Source organism: Patiria miniata, unplaced genomic scaffold (assembly GCF_015706575.1).
Source record: "Patiria miniata isolate m_02_andy unplaced genomic scaffold, ASM1570657v1 HiC_scaffold_29, whole genome shotgun sequence".
NCBI classification, from domain to species: Eukaryota; Metazoa; Echinodermata; class Asteroidea; order Valvatida; family Asterinidae; genus Patiria; species Patiria miniata.
The window spans coordinates 20860050-20879251 of record NW_024037068.1 but is presented as its reverse complement, the minus strand read 5'-3'; the positions used below and the strand labels follow the sequence as shown (position 1 = coordinate 20879251).

At 41.5% G+C, this 19202-nt stretch overlaps 1 protein-coding gene across 1 annotated transcript; it reads left to right on the top strand.

Moving 5' to 3' along the window:
* Window positions 1–2247: 2247 nt before the first annotated feature.
* On the top strand, window positions 2248–17366 carry LOC119735387 (fibropellin-1-like). Its single transcript, XM_038209085.1, has 12 exons — window positions 2248–2345; window positions 2672–2821; window positions 4291–4376; window positions 6209–6362; window positions 6598–6711; window positions 7862–8035; window positions 8557–8645; window positions 9098–9245; window positions 10266–10379; window positions 12036–12152; window positions 15235–15348; window positions 16697–17366. Exons 1-12 carry the CDS (start codon window positions 2288–2290, stop codon window positions 16783–16785), a joined length of 1407 nt encoding a protein of 468 aa, XP_038065013.1. The 5' UTR covers window positions 2248–2287; the 3' UTR covers window positions 16786–17366.
* Window positions 17367–19202: the final 1836 nt, after the last annotated feature.

Sequence of the window (19202 nt, the reverse complement as noted above, 5' to 3'; positions counted from 1 at the left end):
CAGGGAAGTGTTTTTTTAAAGGTGTTTTGTAGCCTATATCCCAAGTTTGTGCGAATAAAGTGTCCATCGCAGAATGCATCATTCGAATAACACGTTCCCCAATTGACTTGTGTGCAGATCAGCGGCGTTCACCCGAAGTGACAACGCGTCATACTTGGTTGTGCACATGCGCAGTTGGAATACCGATTTGGCTTATTAGTGCAGGAAACTACACGTACACAACACGACACGGCCATGAAGCTGGTCTCATAGCCCACCAAAAAGAAATATTTATATTGATTCAGAGTGGCTATTCACTGGAAGTCTTTGTATGCATCTGGTGCACACAATGGACTGGATTGAGCCCATTTAGGGACAATGCTAAATTACTGCTCTATTCTGTTCACCAGCCATCAACCAGGCTAAGTACTATGTGACAGTGAGTGAGTCAGTCAGTCAGTCGGGGAGTCAGTCAGTGTGATAAGTACGAAGAAAGAGGTCTATTTTTTCATCTGGGACTAGCAGAAATATAGACCTAGGTCTACGAAGCCAGCATTTGAATCAACCACCTCTTATAGTGGTACTGAAATGGTTACATGTCTGTTCTGACACCCCTATGTTCCGACACCGCTATGTTCCGACTGCACATATTCCTATTCCTAATTCTAACCCTAACCTTAACCCTAACGCAAATAACCCTAAACGGAAGTATGAGCGGGTTGTCGGAACATAGTGGTGTCGGAACATGGGGTGTCGGAACATAGAGCAGTCACCGACTGAGACGGTACAAGATTGAAAAATTAATCGTAAAGCGCTTTGAAACCTTGGGTATAAAGCGCTACAAGCGCGACATTGTTATTACATTATCATTATGATTTAACCTAAAAAAAAGCCAGCCTCTGCTCGAAATTTGATTTTTGATGGGAGGGGTAAATAAGAATTTTATAAAAACCGGTTATCAAGAAGTATATGCCTTGTATTAAGACTGACTTTTTTAAACGTCACCAAGAATTAAAAAAAAAAGGAATGCGTGAGTGCCGTTGATATCGGAGAAGGTGGGACGGATTTCCCAGCTCTCTGGGGAAAGGAGTTTTAGACTTAAAGAAAAAACGATGATCAGCCTGAGTGGGGATAAACTGTCTGGACATGTAAGATTTTTTATTTTTATTTTATATTATTTATTTTTTTGCGAAACTGACGGGTTCCTTTTTAAAGATGTTAGGCTAAAAAAAAAAATACCAGAAAATCTTGCGTCTACAATGTGGAAATCAGTTTGCAGCGAGGTGTTGTTTTTAGTGGCCAGATACCACCACGGACACTAAAAAACAAACGCCTGCACCAAGGCTAGTTCCATCGCGGACAGCCTCTGTTAAGACTGACCACATTTCCGCTGACATCTTTGTTTCTTTCTTTTTTTAAATCAGGGGACCATTGCGTGCAAGCGATTGTCTTTACTTATGTAATATTTTGGGACTGTTTTCATTGCTGTAAACGTTTTTGTTTTTTTCTTTCTCTGACATTGGCAATGCTATTTTACTCAATTTAACCGGCTGTGTTAAAAAAAAAAACTAACATAATAGATGACCTCCCAGTCCTGTGCACGGCTTCCATCATTCCTTTTTACAAACCCTCAAGTTCATGGCCCACAAAATGCTCTAATACCGGAGAATTTGAAGGCATGAAAATCGTGATTTGGTCGGCGTAGCCAATTTCAGGCATATTTACTGGCGTTTCACCCAATACAGACCGAACTATTGGTCAAACAGATGCAAAGATCCGGTAACGCACGTACTGAAAGGCAGTTTAAGGGCATGGGACACAGTACGACTCACCTGGAGTAAGCATGGTATGCAGCTTTCTACCATGGGATGTCTGGAATAAGCCATTTGCGAGTTACATTTGAATAAAATCTGGAACGCTGACTTAATCCAATGCTTTGCACGTTTTAACTTTGCATTCTCCCGACCAAAGAGACTGTTACTATATCACGTGATTCGGGGCAAGCCTTATGCTAGCAACCGCCAGCTCCGGTATGGTCTGGTGTCTTTGTGCCATCCTCTCCCATTGTGAACAATGTATTGGTGCTGAACGTCTCTTACGTTACTATGCAAGAGCTTGTCCCGAATCATGTGATAATCAACAGTGTCTTTGGTCTGGAGAATTCAAAGTTCAAATGTTCCAAGCATTCTGAGCAAGTCAGTGTACCAGATGTTTTTCAAATGTAAATCCCAAAGGGTATAGGTCACTCGCAAATGGCTTTTTGAAAACCTATCAATCGCACTTATCCAGAAATTAATTGACCGCTGTCATGAATTCTATTTCAGGTATCATTGTGGGTGCTTCGGCCGAGGATATTCTTGCAGGTGGTAAGGCCTTCTACGTATTTTTATTTAAGTTTTTTTGGGAGGCCCTTTTTTAACCACACAACGCAAGCAAAACTAGTCGCTTGCAAGTCTCCTTTCGAATTTTTATGCAGTGTATAAAATTCATTTGCCTACTACGAAAGAAACCATTTACCCCGGCGTGGCATTTAAAATGCTTTATTTTAAGCATATCCTCATTGAAAGGTTAAGGCAAAAATCCATCTCAACAGCGCCCTCTATAGGTAAAAATACGGCCCTTGAGTTTAATATTTTTTCATTAACTAAAAATGGTTACTAATTTTGTTAAATGTTGTCTTTGCTGAATTTAGCTTGCGACCAAGGATGGCTTCGCCTGGACGGGAACTGCTACTTTTACAGCACCGATATGGAAACGTTTATGGCGGCCAGATTGAAATGCAAGGCCAAAGGTGGCGACTTGGCCAGCGTACACAGTTCACAAGAGCAAATGTTCCTATATAGTACGTATTGCCTTTTCTTTATTATGGCTATAGACTCACTTCCATTCTTAAGGGATTACATAACTGTATTATATTTCTGACGAGTCACTGCAGTCCTCCTGCCCGCGAAATAAGCCATTTGCGAGTAACCTATACCCTTTGGGATTTACATTTCAATAACATCTGGTACACTGATTTGCACAGAATGCTTGGCACATTTTAACTTTGAATTCTCCAGACCAAAGACACTGTTGCTAATCACATGATTCGGGGCAAGCTCTTGCATAGTTACGTAAGAGACGCTCAGCATCAATACATCGCTCACAATGGGTGAGAATGGCACAAAGACACCAGACCATGCCAGAGCTGGGCGTTGCTAGCATAAGGCTTGCCCTTATGTAGTAACAGTCTCTTTGGTTGGGAGAATGCAAAGTTAAAATATGCAAAGCATTGGATTAAGTCAGCGTTTAACTCGCAAATGGCTTATTGTGTGTCTGTTTGCAAAATTGCCGTTACGAATAGCGCCAGCTATTGTCCGATAGTGTCCAAGATAGCTCTAGTCTGGTTCTCTGACCCCTTTGTCTTTTGGACTTCAAAAATGGGGTCCGGTTAAAGCTATAGTCCATCATTTGTAATTTGTGCATTTTGTTCGTTTGAAGCAACAAAAGTGTTTAAAATCTAATGAAGGATACTGAACAACAAACCTGATGAAGTTTCAGCTCAGCCTCAGCTGTAAATTCCGAGAAAAACAGCATTCTAGGATCTCAATTTCAATTCAAAAGTTGCTGAATCATGTTTTGAATTGGGCCTGAATTCAGCGTCCGAGGCACGTTCTCACTGAGCCGATTGCAGCTACGCGATGTAGCGCACTGATCCGACGAATTATAGCAGCCGTGCGCGCGTGTGCGTCTACCAATGCTTGCTCGCGCTTCGCCGAATAACAAAACGAACTACTAATTTAAATTTTCCTATGGTGCGTCTTAAGACGCACCATTGGAAAGGCCTTCTTTCGTTGATTACTTCAAAATGACAGCTTGCCAGAAAGAATAATTTCACAGGGAGTTTAGTCCACTTACTATCTTTCAACCAAGTATGTTTTTCAACAAAAATTACGCCAATTACTTTTCGGATTGCTGCAAATGATGGACTATAGCTTTAACTAGCGGTGAATCTGGCATTGGGATGCATTCAAAAGCCCTGTATACGTAGGTAGTTAACGCACCCAATTGTCAATTTGCCTGCAATCGGGGACCCCCTATTGTCCCTTTTCTGTTTGTACTGTTTGTATGTTTTGTACACGGTCGCCAAATTGGGGACCTTCGAGAATTGGGGACCCAATTGTCCTCTATTGTTCAACGTCCCCTATTGAATGCAGACACAAACTCATTGCAATCTAAACACAAGAACACACACACACATGTAATTCACACGCCATAAACTAATACGTAAAAATCTTCAACTCTCAAGGGTGATTTTGTTTTTAACTCCAGACAACCGACGGGTAGGTCATACGTACTGGTTGGGATACAGCGACTTCGATACTGAGGGTGATTATGTCTGGACTGACGGAACCAAGGTGATATGTCATTTTACTTTTGCTTAATAATACCTCAAATATAAATACAAAGGAGGGAGGCAGTGTTGTAGTCGAGCACTTTTTTCCGAGTACCAAGTACTGCTGAGTACTTAGGTTACCGAGTACGAGTACTTGTATTCCGAGTACGAGTACGAGTACGAGTATTTCTTATTTCCAGTACATAACAAATGGTTCATTGTTTGTAATTGGCCTAGGCCCAGTCCGACCGATATACAGACCCACTCACGGCTAGCTGTTGAATGTGTTTGTGCGGCTGTGCACAGAGGGAAATCAGGAAACTTTGAGTCTCCGCAAGCCGATCAACAATTTCAAACTGAAAGTATCAGTAAGGCCGTGGTTAAGTCAAGCTATAGCCTTTTTTCTCGAGTACTGCTATTCGAATACGGGTACTTTGATGATCGAGTACAATTTCGACATTTCGAGTACAAGTGCTTTGCTGCCCGAGTACGAGTATCGTCATTTCGAGTACGATAACTGACATACGAGTACAAGTACTCGTACTCATTAAAAAGGACTCGAATAGTACTCGAGTACGAGTACCTCAACACCGGAGGGAGGTGTGTGCAGCGAGATCCATGGCTCTCAAACTACATGCCGATTTTTTGTATTGAAGGATTTAAGATCAATGTCTGCAAGTCGATAATGTTGTTTAACTACCCGTTCCCTTTCCATTTTAGGATTCGTTAAATATTAAAAGAAAGACATCCAAAAGGGAAAACAACGCCCTCTACGTCGAATGAGGTTCCATCCTCTCCCCTTTTCCCATCCCCCACAACAGTTGTTCATATCATCAACAGCCTTCCGGCCGTTCTTTCTTCCCTTCCAACTCCACCACCTTGACCATTCAGCGGGCGCCTTTTATCGGGTCATCGATTACCCGTTGTTGTATTTTAAAAAAAAAACCACGGCAGCCAAATTGACCTTTTAACTGAGGCAGAGTTTCTGCTCGAAATGACGTCACACTTTCTAAAGTCGACTGCGATTGGCTGGCGCGCGCGTAGTCCGTTGTTCGCGGATGATACTCTAAAATTCGACTAGAAATTGTGACGTCATTTTGTGCAAAAAAATAATAGCTGCTGATTGGTCCATTTTCTGAAAAATTTTGTAAATACAACAACCGGTTACCGAGACCCGATAGAGGGCGGCCGTAAAATAGTCAGAATCTGGAGATCAAGACGCAGTGTTGTTTTGCATAATTAATCGCCGAATCCACTCATAATAGATGGCTATTCCATATTGCATATTCACTAATATCAAACGTTGTGGAGCTTGCAGGCTCCGTTGAACAACGGAGCCCGCATTCAATAGCGGATGTTGAACAATAGAGGACAATAGGGTCCCCAATTCCCGAAGGGTCCCCCATTCGGCGATGTGTACAAAACATATGGGAGGTCTTCCTAAACAGTTACAAACAAAAGAGGGACAATAGGGTGTCCGCGATTGCAGGCAAAAACGCACTAGCGTTTGTTTATGGTGTAAATCGAGGACACACACGTGCAACATCATCGATGAATCGAGGACAAGAACCAAATCAAGGACGACCTCGACTAGAAAACCTGTACAAAACAAATGAGAGCTGTTGCGAAAAAGTTAAAGTACAAACAAAGGAAAAGGGATGAGAAACAAAAGAAAATCCTCGATTTACACCATAAACAAACGTGCTAGGGTGTGTATGTGTTTGTTGTTTCTGGGTTGTTAGGCGAGTTTTCTCTCTTCCTTCGCCCCCCCCCCCTCCTCCTCCCCCTTTCGTCCTTTAATTAAGGTTTGTTCGAAAAAAATGTTTCACTTTCCTTTTTTTGTTTGTGTTTTAGAGTGACTACACCAACTGGGGTCCCGGGCTGCCAGACAACTACGGCTACGAGGACTGTGCCTACATGGACCCCGACTTCTACGGACCCGGAGGCAACTGGAATGATGTCTGGTGCTTTCGTAACTACCGGTACATCTGCAAAAAGAGGATCACACGTATGTCAACGTGCCATGAAGCTTTGAATTACACGTACTATATTCAAACCTCGTCCCCATACAGTCCAAACACACCACGTTACCACCAGCAGCTCACTCCCCTGGTACTGGATCATTTGCATAATTAGGAACGGACTAGTCGGGTTCCCCTAAAATATCGGCATTGGCTCGGGTTTCGGTTTGTGTGTGGTTTTTATTTATCTTTACTGTTTTGTGGTACATGTACTTTCCACAGCCTCGAGCTGCGATGACAAACCGTGTCTTAACGGCGGAGTCTGTCAAAGCGATGGGACCGGTGGTTACCAGTGTAACTGCAAGGCAGGTTACACTGGCAAAAACTGCCAAGAAGGTAAAGCCCCAGATCTAAGCTTATAACGGTTTTTTTTTTGAGGGGGGAGGGGAAATTGTTTTGTGTTAATTGTTTGCAACAGTTTGCTATCAAATAGGCCTACCCAGTTGAATGCCGAAAGGCCATGTCACACGAGGCAATTTACAGAGAATCCACAAGGAGAAAAAAATACGGCATGAAAGCTTTTATTCTCTGTTATGTTCTTGAGAAAATCCTTGAACAATAATTAAACACCGGGCTCCAAATTCGTAGCCCTGCCTAACAGTTAAAAGAAAATGTGTGCTTACTGTTTTACAAAAATGAGCTAACCTAAAGCACTATTTCGATTGCGCGCGTGTGGAAATTTCTATTGTAAGTATACGTCACAAATTTAAGCAACTTTGTCTTCTGCGGTAAGCGTGCCTTTCGCTGTGATTACTGGGATTGTCTAGCAAACCAAGTTATTGTGCCAAGCAGCGCCATGGATTGGGTCCTGTGTTTTGTTCTTCTCATGCCTTTAAAAGTTACCTTGTGTGACTCTGCCCTAAATGTGATGTTTTACAATGCCATTGTTTCTCTAAAATAAACCATTTCTTTTTATTGTATAGCACAGGAAGGATGATCACGACAGTGACTTTTTGTGCCAAGAAATGCGAGCCATATTAAATGAATTCGAAAGAATATTTTAAATTAACACTTAATTGTGCATAACAAATTATTTGGTGTACTATATTTTTATTTTGGGGGGTCCCTTTCTCTCGTACATACCACTTTCAAGGATTGATCAAGGGAAAAGGTCGAGGGGATGACCACCCGCCTCCCTTCGACTGACCAATGTTACTTATTTAAATAATGGGGGGACAACATTTCCTTAAGATCTGTGATTAACGTCTTTATTCAGTATTCAAGTGCTAATCTTCATTCAATGCCCTCATGTCCTTTGGTGGTGGGCTTTGTAAGCGTAGACTGCATCCCCTCATTTCCCCCACCCTGTGAACAAATCTTGGACTTTGACACCCGAGCTGCCCCCCGTGGAAAAAGGACAAGGGAATATTGGGTTAGGGCACATTTAAGTTTGAAAAATTTGTGCACAAGTCTATGGGGATGTCTCCCAAATGTCCAATCCAGGGTAAGCGAAGTGATTTTTTCCCATTCCGGTGTCAATGCGCAGACCACCATTGCAAGTCGGGCTGGAACAACTATGGAGACTTCTGCTATCGCTTCTCGGATGAATATGAGTACTTCGGCGATCGGCAAACGTGGGAGGGCGCCCTAGGAAGATGCCAGTCGGACGGGGCAAGCCTCGTCAGCATCCACAGCAAGGAGGAAAGCAACTTCATTTTCGGTAAGAAACTACAACCATCGTTTTGAGGGGAAAGCATAATAAATCGCTTGATATTTTAAGGCTTATCGAAATTATAGACGAATGGCAAAAATGTGATAACTATAGTACCCTGTATTAAAATTCCCATAAACATCAGTGCTAAATGCCCATACTTCAAAATGCTTGTAAAAATACTCAGAGCTGTCACAGGTATTTAAGCTGCACTAAAAAATGTTGATCAACTTGCCATGTTTCATTTTCTTTTCATTTTTTTGTGCGAGAAATTCTCAAAAAGAAAACGAGCCCTATTTTTCCCTTTTCCAAAGCGGAAAAGTAGCCATTCTGTAAAACTAATTCTCCGCAACATGGCAAAATAGCGCCACTTTCGAGCCCATTGTATCAAACTGCTCGTAAAAAAAAAAAAACGAAAAACCTACAGAGTTTGGTTGATTATCATCAGTTTCAGAACCACTGTTATAATTTCGACTGTTATTGCTTGTAAGTACTGTTGAATAACACCAAGGATTTGTTTGTGTGAACAGATCACATGGGCTACAGTAGAGGCCGTTTTTGGATTGGTCTTACCGATAAAGAGGTGGAAGGGGTGTTTAAGTGGAGCGACGGAACGCAGGTAGGTCAAACGACGCTACAGTAAACTTGTCTCATACACTACATGTCTAAAAGCGAGTTTTTAAATCGTTATAAACGCTTTTTGCAAACGTTCGTTAACGTTTTAACTCGTTTAAGAGGAGAAACGTTACTGTAGGCCTATAGAAGAAAGTTGGGCTAAATTTTGAGACAAATGCATCATTATTATTCATGTTCCAAAATCAAAGCCTCAAACAGCTGATTTTAGTTCGTAATTGAAATTTGATTTACAGCAAAACACATTCTAAACATTCTTGTGGAACATTTTGGTAAAGAAAGGGAAGTTAACCCACTACAAAAAGTGTCTGTCTTTCACGTCCGCCATACACTCAGTAAGGCTAATAGAGGTACGTCCTTTTTAGCTATTATTGTGGTGTCTATATTTGATCCTCGATATTCGAGCCTCGAGAATCCTTTTTCCCCTTTGTTTCCCAGCTGGACTTCATCAACTGGAGTCCGCGGATACCCGACAACGCTGGCAACGAGGACTGTGCGCACATCGATCCCACATTCTTCGGCTCGCAGTGGTCAGACGTTTGGTGCGGCCAAATATACGGCTACGTGTGCAAGAAAACTGCTGAAAGTAAGGACAGTAAAAAATAAATAATAATAATAATAAAAAAAACACTTACGCGTAACAGCAACAGTTGCATAACATGGGTCCAATTACTACGGGACAATCATTTCTGAAGGGGTATTCCAATTGGAATTTAAAGATTTCTGCTTCTCCCCAAATTTCAAAGCGGCGAAGAAAGAGGGACAGTGAAGGTGGGAAGCTCAGTTTAACTTATAGTAGAACTTTCAGGCACCGTGTAAACGTTTAGCAAACACTTCAAAGGGCTGCTGCCCAGTGTGTGTGCGTCTTATAATGAGAGGCATGGAACGTTCATCTTCACCCAGAGGCGTTATAACAACGTCCAACCTGACAACGTCTAACACAATACATTGAATAAATGGTTGATTCACTAGATGATGACTCAATGAGCTCCGTGCGCCAACAAAGAGGGCGCTCTTTTACCTAGAACGACGTCCCATGGGCGGGACATTTAGCTGGTTGACGCGCACCGTTCCTTGTGTGAGACGCACGTACACCAGGGGATTTGTACTATATGTACACGCAGTGGTACGGCCGCGCGTCGCGGCAAAATTGCAGTCAGGCAAGATGGCGTCGGTCGGTCACCCCCCCCCCCTCCCAACTGTACTTTGTTTGCCGGTGAGGGTGTACTTGTGAACGGAGCGGATACTGGCCGATCATTGCAAAACATGAATCTTCTATGGATGTGCTAACGTGCTTACTGTTAACAAGCATTCTCGACTTTTTAACCTTTGAGGAAATGTGTGCATTAACTAATTCCCATTTCTTTCCCGTTATAACGTTTCATCAATGTTTCAACGATTCTGAAGGGTGTAATTATTCGAAACAAACAACATGCATGAAAAGCAAAGGATCATATAAACCTAGTGGGTATCAATCGGTCACAATCACAGTTAATGCATTTTTGTAGTTTATTTAAAAACAAAGATACAATCAAAAAAGGCTATACAAGCTATCGTGATTGATTGAGTTTCGTGCATTGGACATGTTTCAATAATTCTTTTTCAGACGTTGACGACTGCGCTTCCCAGCCGTGTCAGAATGGGGCTACCTGCAACGATTTGTACAAAGACTACAGTTGTGTGTGTCCCGATGGCTTCGAGGGAAATGACTGCGAGATCAGTAAGTAGACCACCTGCAAATAATGTCTTGCGCTTGAGCTCCGAAACACTCACGTCACATGACATTTTCGGGTCTAGGGGTGCACACCTGTAAATAGGCCAAAAATCCGTCCACCGAGCTCATGAATAAAAGTTATACCCTCAAAATATTCTATATTAGAGAGTTTTGAGAGCCATAAGATTGGGGAATTGAAGAGATATGGTAGTGAACCTCTGGCCCGGACTTGGGGCTTCCAATTCTGAGCATTTTGGATGCTATTGGGCTCGAAAGTGGCGCTATTTTGCCATGTTGTGGAGGGATCGTTTTTCAAGATGGCTACTTTTCCGCTTTGGGGAAAATAGGGGTCGTCTTCTTTGGGTGAGAATATCTCGAAAAGTCAATGGTCAACCCACCCAAAAATGAAAAGAAAATGAAAGATGACACATTGATCATCATTTTTCTGTGCAGCTTGAATACCTGTGAGAGTTCTGAGTATTTTTAAAAGAATTTTGAAGTATGCGCATTTTAGCACTAGTTACGGGATATTTGTTGCAGGGTTGCACCCCTAGGGCGTGGGGCCTGAGGGGGGCTGTAGCCCGCCCCCTCGTGATTTTGCTTGCTTGGTTCCTCAGTTTTGCTGATCTCTACAGTACGTGCTGAGTGTATTAATCACTATTTCAGCCCATTAATAGCAATGTTAGGGTCACTTTTTAGACGAAACTTTTCTTAAAAGTGTTGATTCAGGATAGTGTTATTTTTTTTGTGATGCGGATGGGGGGGGGGGGTGAAGATGCACCCCACCCCACCCCCGCTGACTGCCTCGTGTTATGATAGGCGTAAAATGGGACAAAACAAATAATACATGAAATGCTAAAAATCCTAAATTTGTTCTCGAAATGCCTTATGAATGCTGAGGAGAAAGCATTGTAGATTTTACAATTTCCGGGGCATGCCCCCGGACTCCCCCCCCCCCCCCCCCACACACACACACACACCCACGCACGCATGTTTACGTTACATACCAAGTGTGGACATTCCCTTGGTTTCGTGTAGTTAAGAAAAACCAGTGAAAAAAAAATCATTTTTCTCACACTGTGAAAACTCTTTTAACCCATTTTTTTTCTATGATCCCCTTTAGTGTTTCTCTTCATTTTGTCACAGATAAACCTAAACCCCAAAATGCCTCTAAACCTGTTTTCCAGAAATGGGGAAACACTGTGTGGACTTGCCCAAGTCCACACAACGTCGCCTCTATACCTGGTTTATCTGGACCTCTTTTGTTCGGAAGTCCACACAGTGAATGTAATGCCTACCCACCCACACAAACAGGTGTGCCTTCGTCATACCTTAGACTCACCCCCCCCCCCACCTCCCCTTAACATCAATCCCCACCCCCGGTTTCCCGAAAGATATATCTGCCTTTGATTTTCCACATGTATGGGTAAAATCATGGCAACGTCAATTCTTTTATTTCCTGTACATATTTGTTGTTGTTTTTTACAACAAAATACAATTATGATGATAACTTCATGCCATGGATAAGAAAGAAATCATTGATTAAAAAGGACACATTTTTTTCAGTGTTCATGTTTCATTTTGTATGCCAAATTTGGGGGAAATGAATCAAGAAGGATCTCGAAAAATCACTCGGCCTGATTTTTTGTTATTGATAATCAGATATCAATGAATGTGAACAACTGAAGCCATGCCAGAACGGTGGTGCGTGCACCGATTTGATCAATGACTACCGATGTGATTGCGTGGCTGGCTACGAAGGAAAGGAGTGTCAGATCAGTAAGTATACCTCTGATGCCGATTCCTTAGGCAAAAAAAAAAGTCTCCGGTTCTGGTTTGTGCGCGCGTTGTCGTAGCCGAGCATGCTCGTCGGCAAAATTAAAAGGTTTTTTTTTTATGTAAAATGATGTCTCAAAACCGCCATACACACTGGTTTGACTGGAATCTTGCTGCTGCACAATTTGAACGTGTTTTTAGATGGGGTTAAGATCGAGTATAAGCTTTATGTGGCCCCATTTATTTTGCTCTCAATTTAGTCGGGCACCATTTGCAGACGGTGTTGTAATTGTGCGTCTGGAAGCCAGACTGAGGAGCTATGGTCGTGTATCTGGAGCCTGTAAACGCTTTTTATGTAGCGCAATTTGTAAGGGAGCAGACTAATGGCTAGCCTGGCAGCTCTTGCACGATGTCGATGTTGCTCTGACGTCACCATTTTCTCTGATTTTTGTCTTGACTATCCAAATTTCCCCAAGAATGTTCGTGTCAGTCGTGATCGTAAGTGGATGCAGAATTCTCAAGCTCTTTGGCCTCACTGGGGTCACATCAAGCTCGACCCTTTTAGGGGGATCGAAGCGTCATCTGCAACATCAGCCGACATTTGAAGCAATGCGGCAAGAAAAGTAAAGGGGGAAAAACCCGCGTCGCCGCACCACTTTTGGGGCAAGCTCCATACCAGAAACCGTAGACTTTGGGGGCCCTAACTGAACTGTTTTTAGGATAAACGAGTCGCTAGAGGCCTGCACAACTGTTAGTCTGAAACGTGCCACCATGTACTCGGGGATTAAAACATCTTAAAATAAATTTAAATTTGATGAAAAAAATCTATAGATGTTTCTTAAGAATCTGTTATTAGGGATTCAGTGTTTTTTTAACCGAAAGCATCTTTGTAGATTTCCTGTGGTTGCCTTGAACCAGTTTTTAATTATATCTCTATGAATAAATTATTTCTAAGCGGTGTATCCGCTACCTGAAAATTAAAAAAAAAAGTACTTTTAACTTAACAACTTGGTCGCGTGATCGACTGTATTCCATTGGTCCATTGATTGGAATAAACTGGCTACGCAAGAACCATATTTGTTTCCAATTTAATTACTACCGGGGAGTTTTTGGGAGGTCCTTAATAAGCCTACAACGATAACAATCAGTAACAATTCTACCATATCACTAAGTATCCGGTTAAAAGAATGCGATTAAACCAAATACTTACAAAAGCCTTTATATTCGCCATAATTCGTCACAGCGCCATCTGGTCTTCCTAGAAGTAGTAGTTTTGGGCGATAGGTTGGAAAAAGATGTACTTCTTTATTAAAAACAAATTAACAAAAAGTTTTTAAAAAAAATTTCAAAGTTTGACCGAAGATATCATGGCACAAAACATTAAATTCAAAAATTGGAGACATGGTGAAGCGCCCTCTTGTGATGCTCCTCTGTTTTATCCCGTTTTGCAGATATCAATGAATGTGACTCGCAGCCATGCCAGAATGGTGGTGTCTGCACCGATTTGATCAATGACTACCGATGTGATTGCGTGGCTGGCTACGAAGGAAAGGACTGCCAGATCAGTACGTTTGTTTACTCTTACAGTAATGAAAGGTTTGCGGAAACACCATGTGCGAATAATTTCTCAACTAAGAGAATGGTTCTGAAAAGAACCAGAGGTATAAACTCGACGTTCCGGTCAGTATGCTGTGACCGTCTTCAGGAGAGTGCCTAAACTCTAAGAAAGTGAATACTTAAGTAGCAAAAGGCAAAATCAATGAAGTGTGAAGTTGCATCCTGTGAGGATGCCAAGTAGACGGGATCCTAGAGCAAGCTTGGTGCCCCCTGAAGTGGAACAGTAGGGTTGCAGTGTCAGTAGAGGGAGGACCTAGGGTATAGGAGACCCATCAGTCTAAGGTGGTAGCTGAGGACCTAGGGTATAGGAGACCCATCAGTCTGGAGAAGTGGGAGCCAGATGTCGTTGAGGTGAAACCCGATGTCTTGCGGAACTGTGTTGTGCTTGTGGATCTCGATGGCTTCCCGTATGCGTCTTGGATGCCAGAACTGGATCGGTGCGATGAGTTCGGCCGCATCCCAATCAACTTTGTGGTCGTTGATGTGGAAATGTTTGACAATGGCCGATTTGTCAAAATCCCCTCGCCGTCCATGTGCTCTGTGTTCCTTGAGCCTAGTTTGTTTCCGCAAACCTTTCATTATTTAGTATCTCCACCATGCAAAGCCTCAAATCTTACTCTTACAGTACCGGGTTGTTTCCCTCTAAATTCTCTACCATGGTCCTCTTTGAAAAATGAATGCAAAATGGAGGGGCATGTGTTTGTACCACTAAAATCATTGCTATGACGTCACACTATTGTTAGAAGTGCGGATTCGGATCTACGAATCTTAAGTAAAGTGTGGATTCGGAATTACGAATCCACACTTTGAACACGTCGGACAATTGTTCTCCATAATGATCCTGAATAGGACCGTCTGCGTGAAAATTTGCTTTCCGAAAATTACTGTTGCATCTTCACCGTCACATTCGCCGCCGTCTCTGCAAAAACTACTTAAGTCAGAAAGAAATCGTCGTCTGAACTATCCATTTTGTCGTAAGGAGCCTTTACACACAAAATGACTTGATTGTACGGGTGTGGCGATACGCATTGCTAAACACGCCAGGGACAAATGTTGCAACCTGACGCCACTTCTGCGCTTGTGTTCGAAGTCTATGGAGAGTCATTTCAAGTATTTCCTAACAAAATTTGAAACATTTCTCAGTCCCAGATTCATGTCTTATCATCATTTTTGCAACGAATAACCTTCATTGAGACGATATATGAAGAAAAAAAAGTGGCATCGGGTTGCAACATTCTTTCCAATACTTCTGTTGACGCAATAGTTTAAGTCGAAGAATACACTCGCAAGTGTGGATTCTTAATTTAAGAATTACGAATCCACACTTGCGAGTGTATTCTCCTTAACTGAACGTCCATGAAAATCGATTCCTTTGTAACGCCTGAAGAATTGCAAATGAGGGATAACAACACAACATTGCCCAACTCCGAACACGTCGTGATGATGCGTTGTTTGTTCTCTTTTGCAGATATCGATGAATGTGACCCGCAGCCGTGCCAAAATGGTGGCGCTTGCACCGATTTGATCAATGACTACCGATGCGATTGCGTGGCTGGCTACGAAGGAAAGGAGTGTCAGATTAGTAAGTTTGTTTACTCTTACATTTCCCGTTAATGTTTGCTTTTTTCTATCTATGCTTTACCGATACCGTGCACCTCTTTATAAAATAAAGTCCCTGCAAATCGATTCCTTTGTGATTTCTGAAGCATTGTAAATTGGGGATATCAGTTGCCGACCTACGACCCTTCGGGAACGCCAAAGGAGAATGGGTCATCTGGCACACGAGGTCGCTGTTCAGTGCGGGCAAAGTCACCATCTGATACTGGTGGCGCTTTCCATATTGTCATAGTCACCACAAACAACTTACTGTTGCAGACTATTAAATAAACTGGCATAGACCCTAGTGATGAATTCGCCCACTTCCGAAATTCAGGGGAAATACAACTCTCCAACTTTAGTTGAGACACCTATCAAATTAAAGCTTATTTCATCTTCTTTCATTTTCTGTTCATTGTTTTTTTTTGAGTGTGTGTGTGTGTGTGTGTGTGGGGGGGGGGGGGGGGGGGGGGTTGGGCTAACCAATGACTTTAGAAAGAAAATTCCATCCAAAGATAATCACCGTCGCCATTTTGAAAAAAGAAAATGATGCATGCGCTCCATTGCAAAATATACCAAAATATATAGGGCCCAATTTCATCCAAATTTCAAAGAAATTTTTATTTTATTTTATTTTCTGCATTAATGTAATCTAACAAGTAAAAGTTGGGCCAAAAGGGTTGATTATTCGACCAACGATGGGCGAATACTTAACACGTTCAACTATTGGGCAAAATTGCCTATTCACATTGTGTTGCTTATATTTTGCCCAGCGAATTATTTGCCCAACATTTTCACAGGTGTTCCGTAGGTATAAACGTGTAATAAATATCTTGTTCTGCAATAAACTGTCCGAAGATCGTAACATCAACCAAAACGTCAGCAACAACTGCAAAAAGACACTAACAAGAATAACATCAATATCCCTATGGTTACTAAACGCACACGCCAAGATGAGCAGCAATGGTCATTTCGACGTCCTAAGAGACCCCCCCCCCAACAGCGCCACCTGGTGTCAGATTGTATTCTAGCCGTCTTACATGAACAGTCTTGGTCTTATTTTGTTACTCTTTCCCCTTTTTCAATTTGGCTGCGGCCAGTGTTTGTTTTTGTTTATCTTGTATGTTTTTTGTCCGTTGGAATTGCTCGGGAATTTGTGGGCCCCATATACATTATTTTAATCGCACTAACGATTACCAAATGGCATAAAACTGAACAGAAAATATTGTTTCCAACTTGTTATCTACTATTGTTGAAAGAATCGTTTTCCCGTATTGTTAATTATTGCTTAGTTAATGCTTTCCATTTGTATTTGTTTGTTTTTCTGTGTCTAGACATTGACGAGTGCGCGTTAACAACTTGCGTACGTAATCTCGTCTGCGTTGACGGCGTCAACTCGTACTGCTGCGTGGCTAAGTCTTAGAAGTGACTTATCTCACCATTGGAATAATGACTGCTTGACAAACATTCGAACGCAGAAGAAAAATTAAGGAGGTCTCTGTGAAAGTTTCATTTCATCACACAGGCCTGTCATTTGCTTTTGTTTTTGTTGTTGTTGTTGTCGTTGTTGTCGTTGCTTAAATAATTTTGATTATGCCAAGTACGCCTAACCATCTGAAATCACTTTACCATTACAAATTGGTCTCCATTGTTGTAAAGCACGAGCCTGTCTGTAACAGCAGTTTTTGAGCTACGGCGTCTCAAACGTTTTCGGACAAATTATTCGCCTTTTATCGTTTCTCATTTCCTTCATTTTGTTTTCCTTTTCTTTTGACTTGATTTCTTGTGTGTGAAATGACTAAATAAATCGATAGACAGTGGAAAGCTCACATTCATATGAAACATCTATCTAGAGAAATGTTACGATTATTTTTTTTCTGACACCAATTTTGAGATCACCTTCAGGTTAATACCAGTCGCAGAATATTCCTCAAAATCTGCATAATCTTAGAACTGTCAATGTTTCATAATAGTGAAGAAATAAAACAAAATCATGCTAACATGATGTCACGTGTTCTTGTCCTATTCTTTCAAACTTTCAAAGTGGTTGAGGTGAGGGGATTTATACAGTAGCTCTTACTTTATCATTAAATCTCCATTACAATCTAATAATGATTGACAAGTGTTCTTTGAAACCCGACTAAAAAAAAGTGACATTCAAACCAAAGTGCTGTTTTTTTTTTACCCTTGAATAGAAACTGATCGGTGTTATAAAAAAAATATGAATTTTAAACCCAACCTTGTTTGTCGCAACTAAAGTATTGGAACAACTTTTACCACAACGGTTGCTGGTTTCAGTAGATTAGATTTTTATCATGATTCTATTTTGTGGCCCCTTTAAAGGTAATATATACATCATTCGCAACTAACATCAGAAACAAAGCTACCAAAATGAAATTCCTTACTAGAATGTAAGTGAATAATACTCTCAAACATCCTGTGAAATCAGTGGCACCTGGTGTGCTGTCGTTTTCGAGAAAAGTGGAATTTTAGTATTGTTACAAAAAACTTTTTTTCAAATACTGCCCTCAATTTACCAAATTTAGTTAGGCCACATTTTGTTTGCAATCGGTTAAACATTCATGAACGGGTACGAGCCAGCTAGTCTGGTTAATTCCTGGCCTGACAGTTCTCTCACATCTATTGCTTTGTTTTGCCAAAGCAGGGTTAGGGAACCAGACTACACGAACAGCATTTATTTCTTGGTGTTTCCAGCACCTATGAGCACAAAACTTTAAACAGGTCAGTGTAGCAATATTTGCTATAAAATTCTAACCCCCAAATCCATCCATTCCTGAAAATTACAGAAAAAGCAAATGTTGTTTGTTGCCTCTAAAGTTGCTGTCCTCGTTTATATTTGAGTTTTACCCCCAAAAATACACTGAGGTTGTTTTTTTCTCGCAATACAAATGCAAGTCGCTTTTAAATGAGACATATCACGTAAACAAATATCCGTCCGACAATAATTCAAGCGTATCTTTCGTGCGTTATTGGCGCAGAAGCAAACCAAAATATAAGCGTACTGCATCCAAATAAGGTTTTCCCCCCGTTTTATAAAAGATACAGATTAAAAATTCGTTAGAAGAGAAAACATTGTATATGCTGAAGAGCAAGGGTGGAGAAACTTTAAAAAGGTAGAATGGACCATTTGTCATTTGTGCATTTTTATTGAAGCAACAAAGGTACTCAAAATCTACAGACGGACATTGATAAAAACTAACCCACTGAAGCTTTATCTCTGTAAAGGTCGTATATTTTGAGAAAACATAATATTCTGGATCTCTATTTCGGTTCAGAAGTTGCCATGTCATATTTTGAATTGCGCCCTCTCGTGGCACAATCCCGAAATCAGCGTTCGGGACATGATTCTCATTCAGCCGATTGGAGCTACGTGATGTCTCACACTGAACAGACGTTAAGGTCGCGTACGAAATTACTTGGCTACGGATTGCAATTACACATGAGTCTATGGGAAGTGGTCGCAGCCACTACAATAGACACGAGTATTAAAATACTTATAGACACCAGTGCTAATGCCCATACTTCAACATTCTTTTTTAACACTCAGAAATCTCCCAGGTATATATATGAGCTGCACAGAAAAATGCTGATCAACATGTCATCTTTCATTTTCTTTTCAGGTGGGTTGACCATGCATTGCCTTTTCGAGAAATTCTCACCCAAAGAAGACCACCCCTATTTTTCCCAAGGCGGAGAAGTAGCCGTCTTGAAAACGATCCCTCCACAACTTCGCAAAGTAGCGCCACTTTCGAGCCCAGTTGCATCCAAAATGCTCAGAATTGGAAGCCCCAAGTCCGGCCCAGAGGTTCATTGCCATAT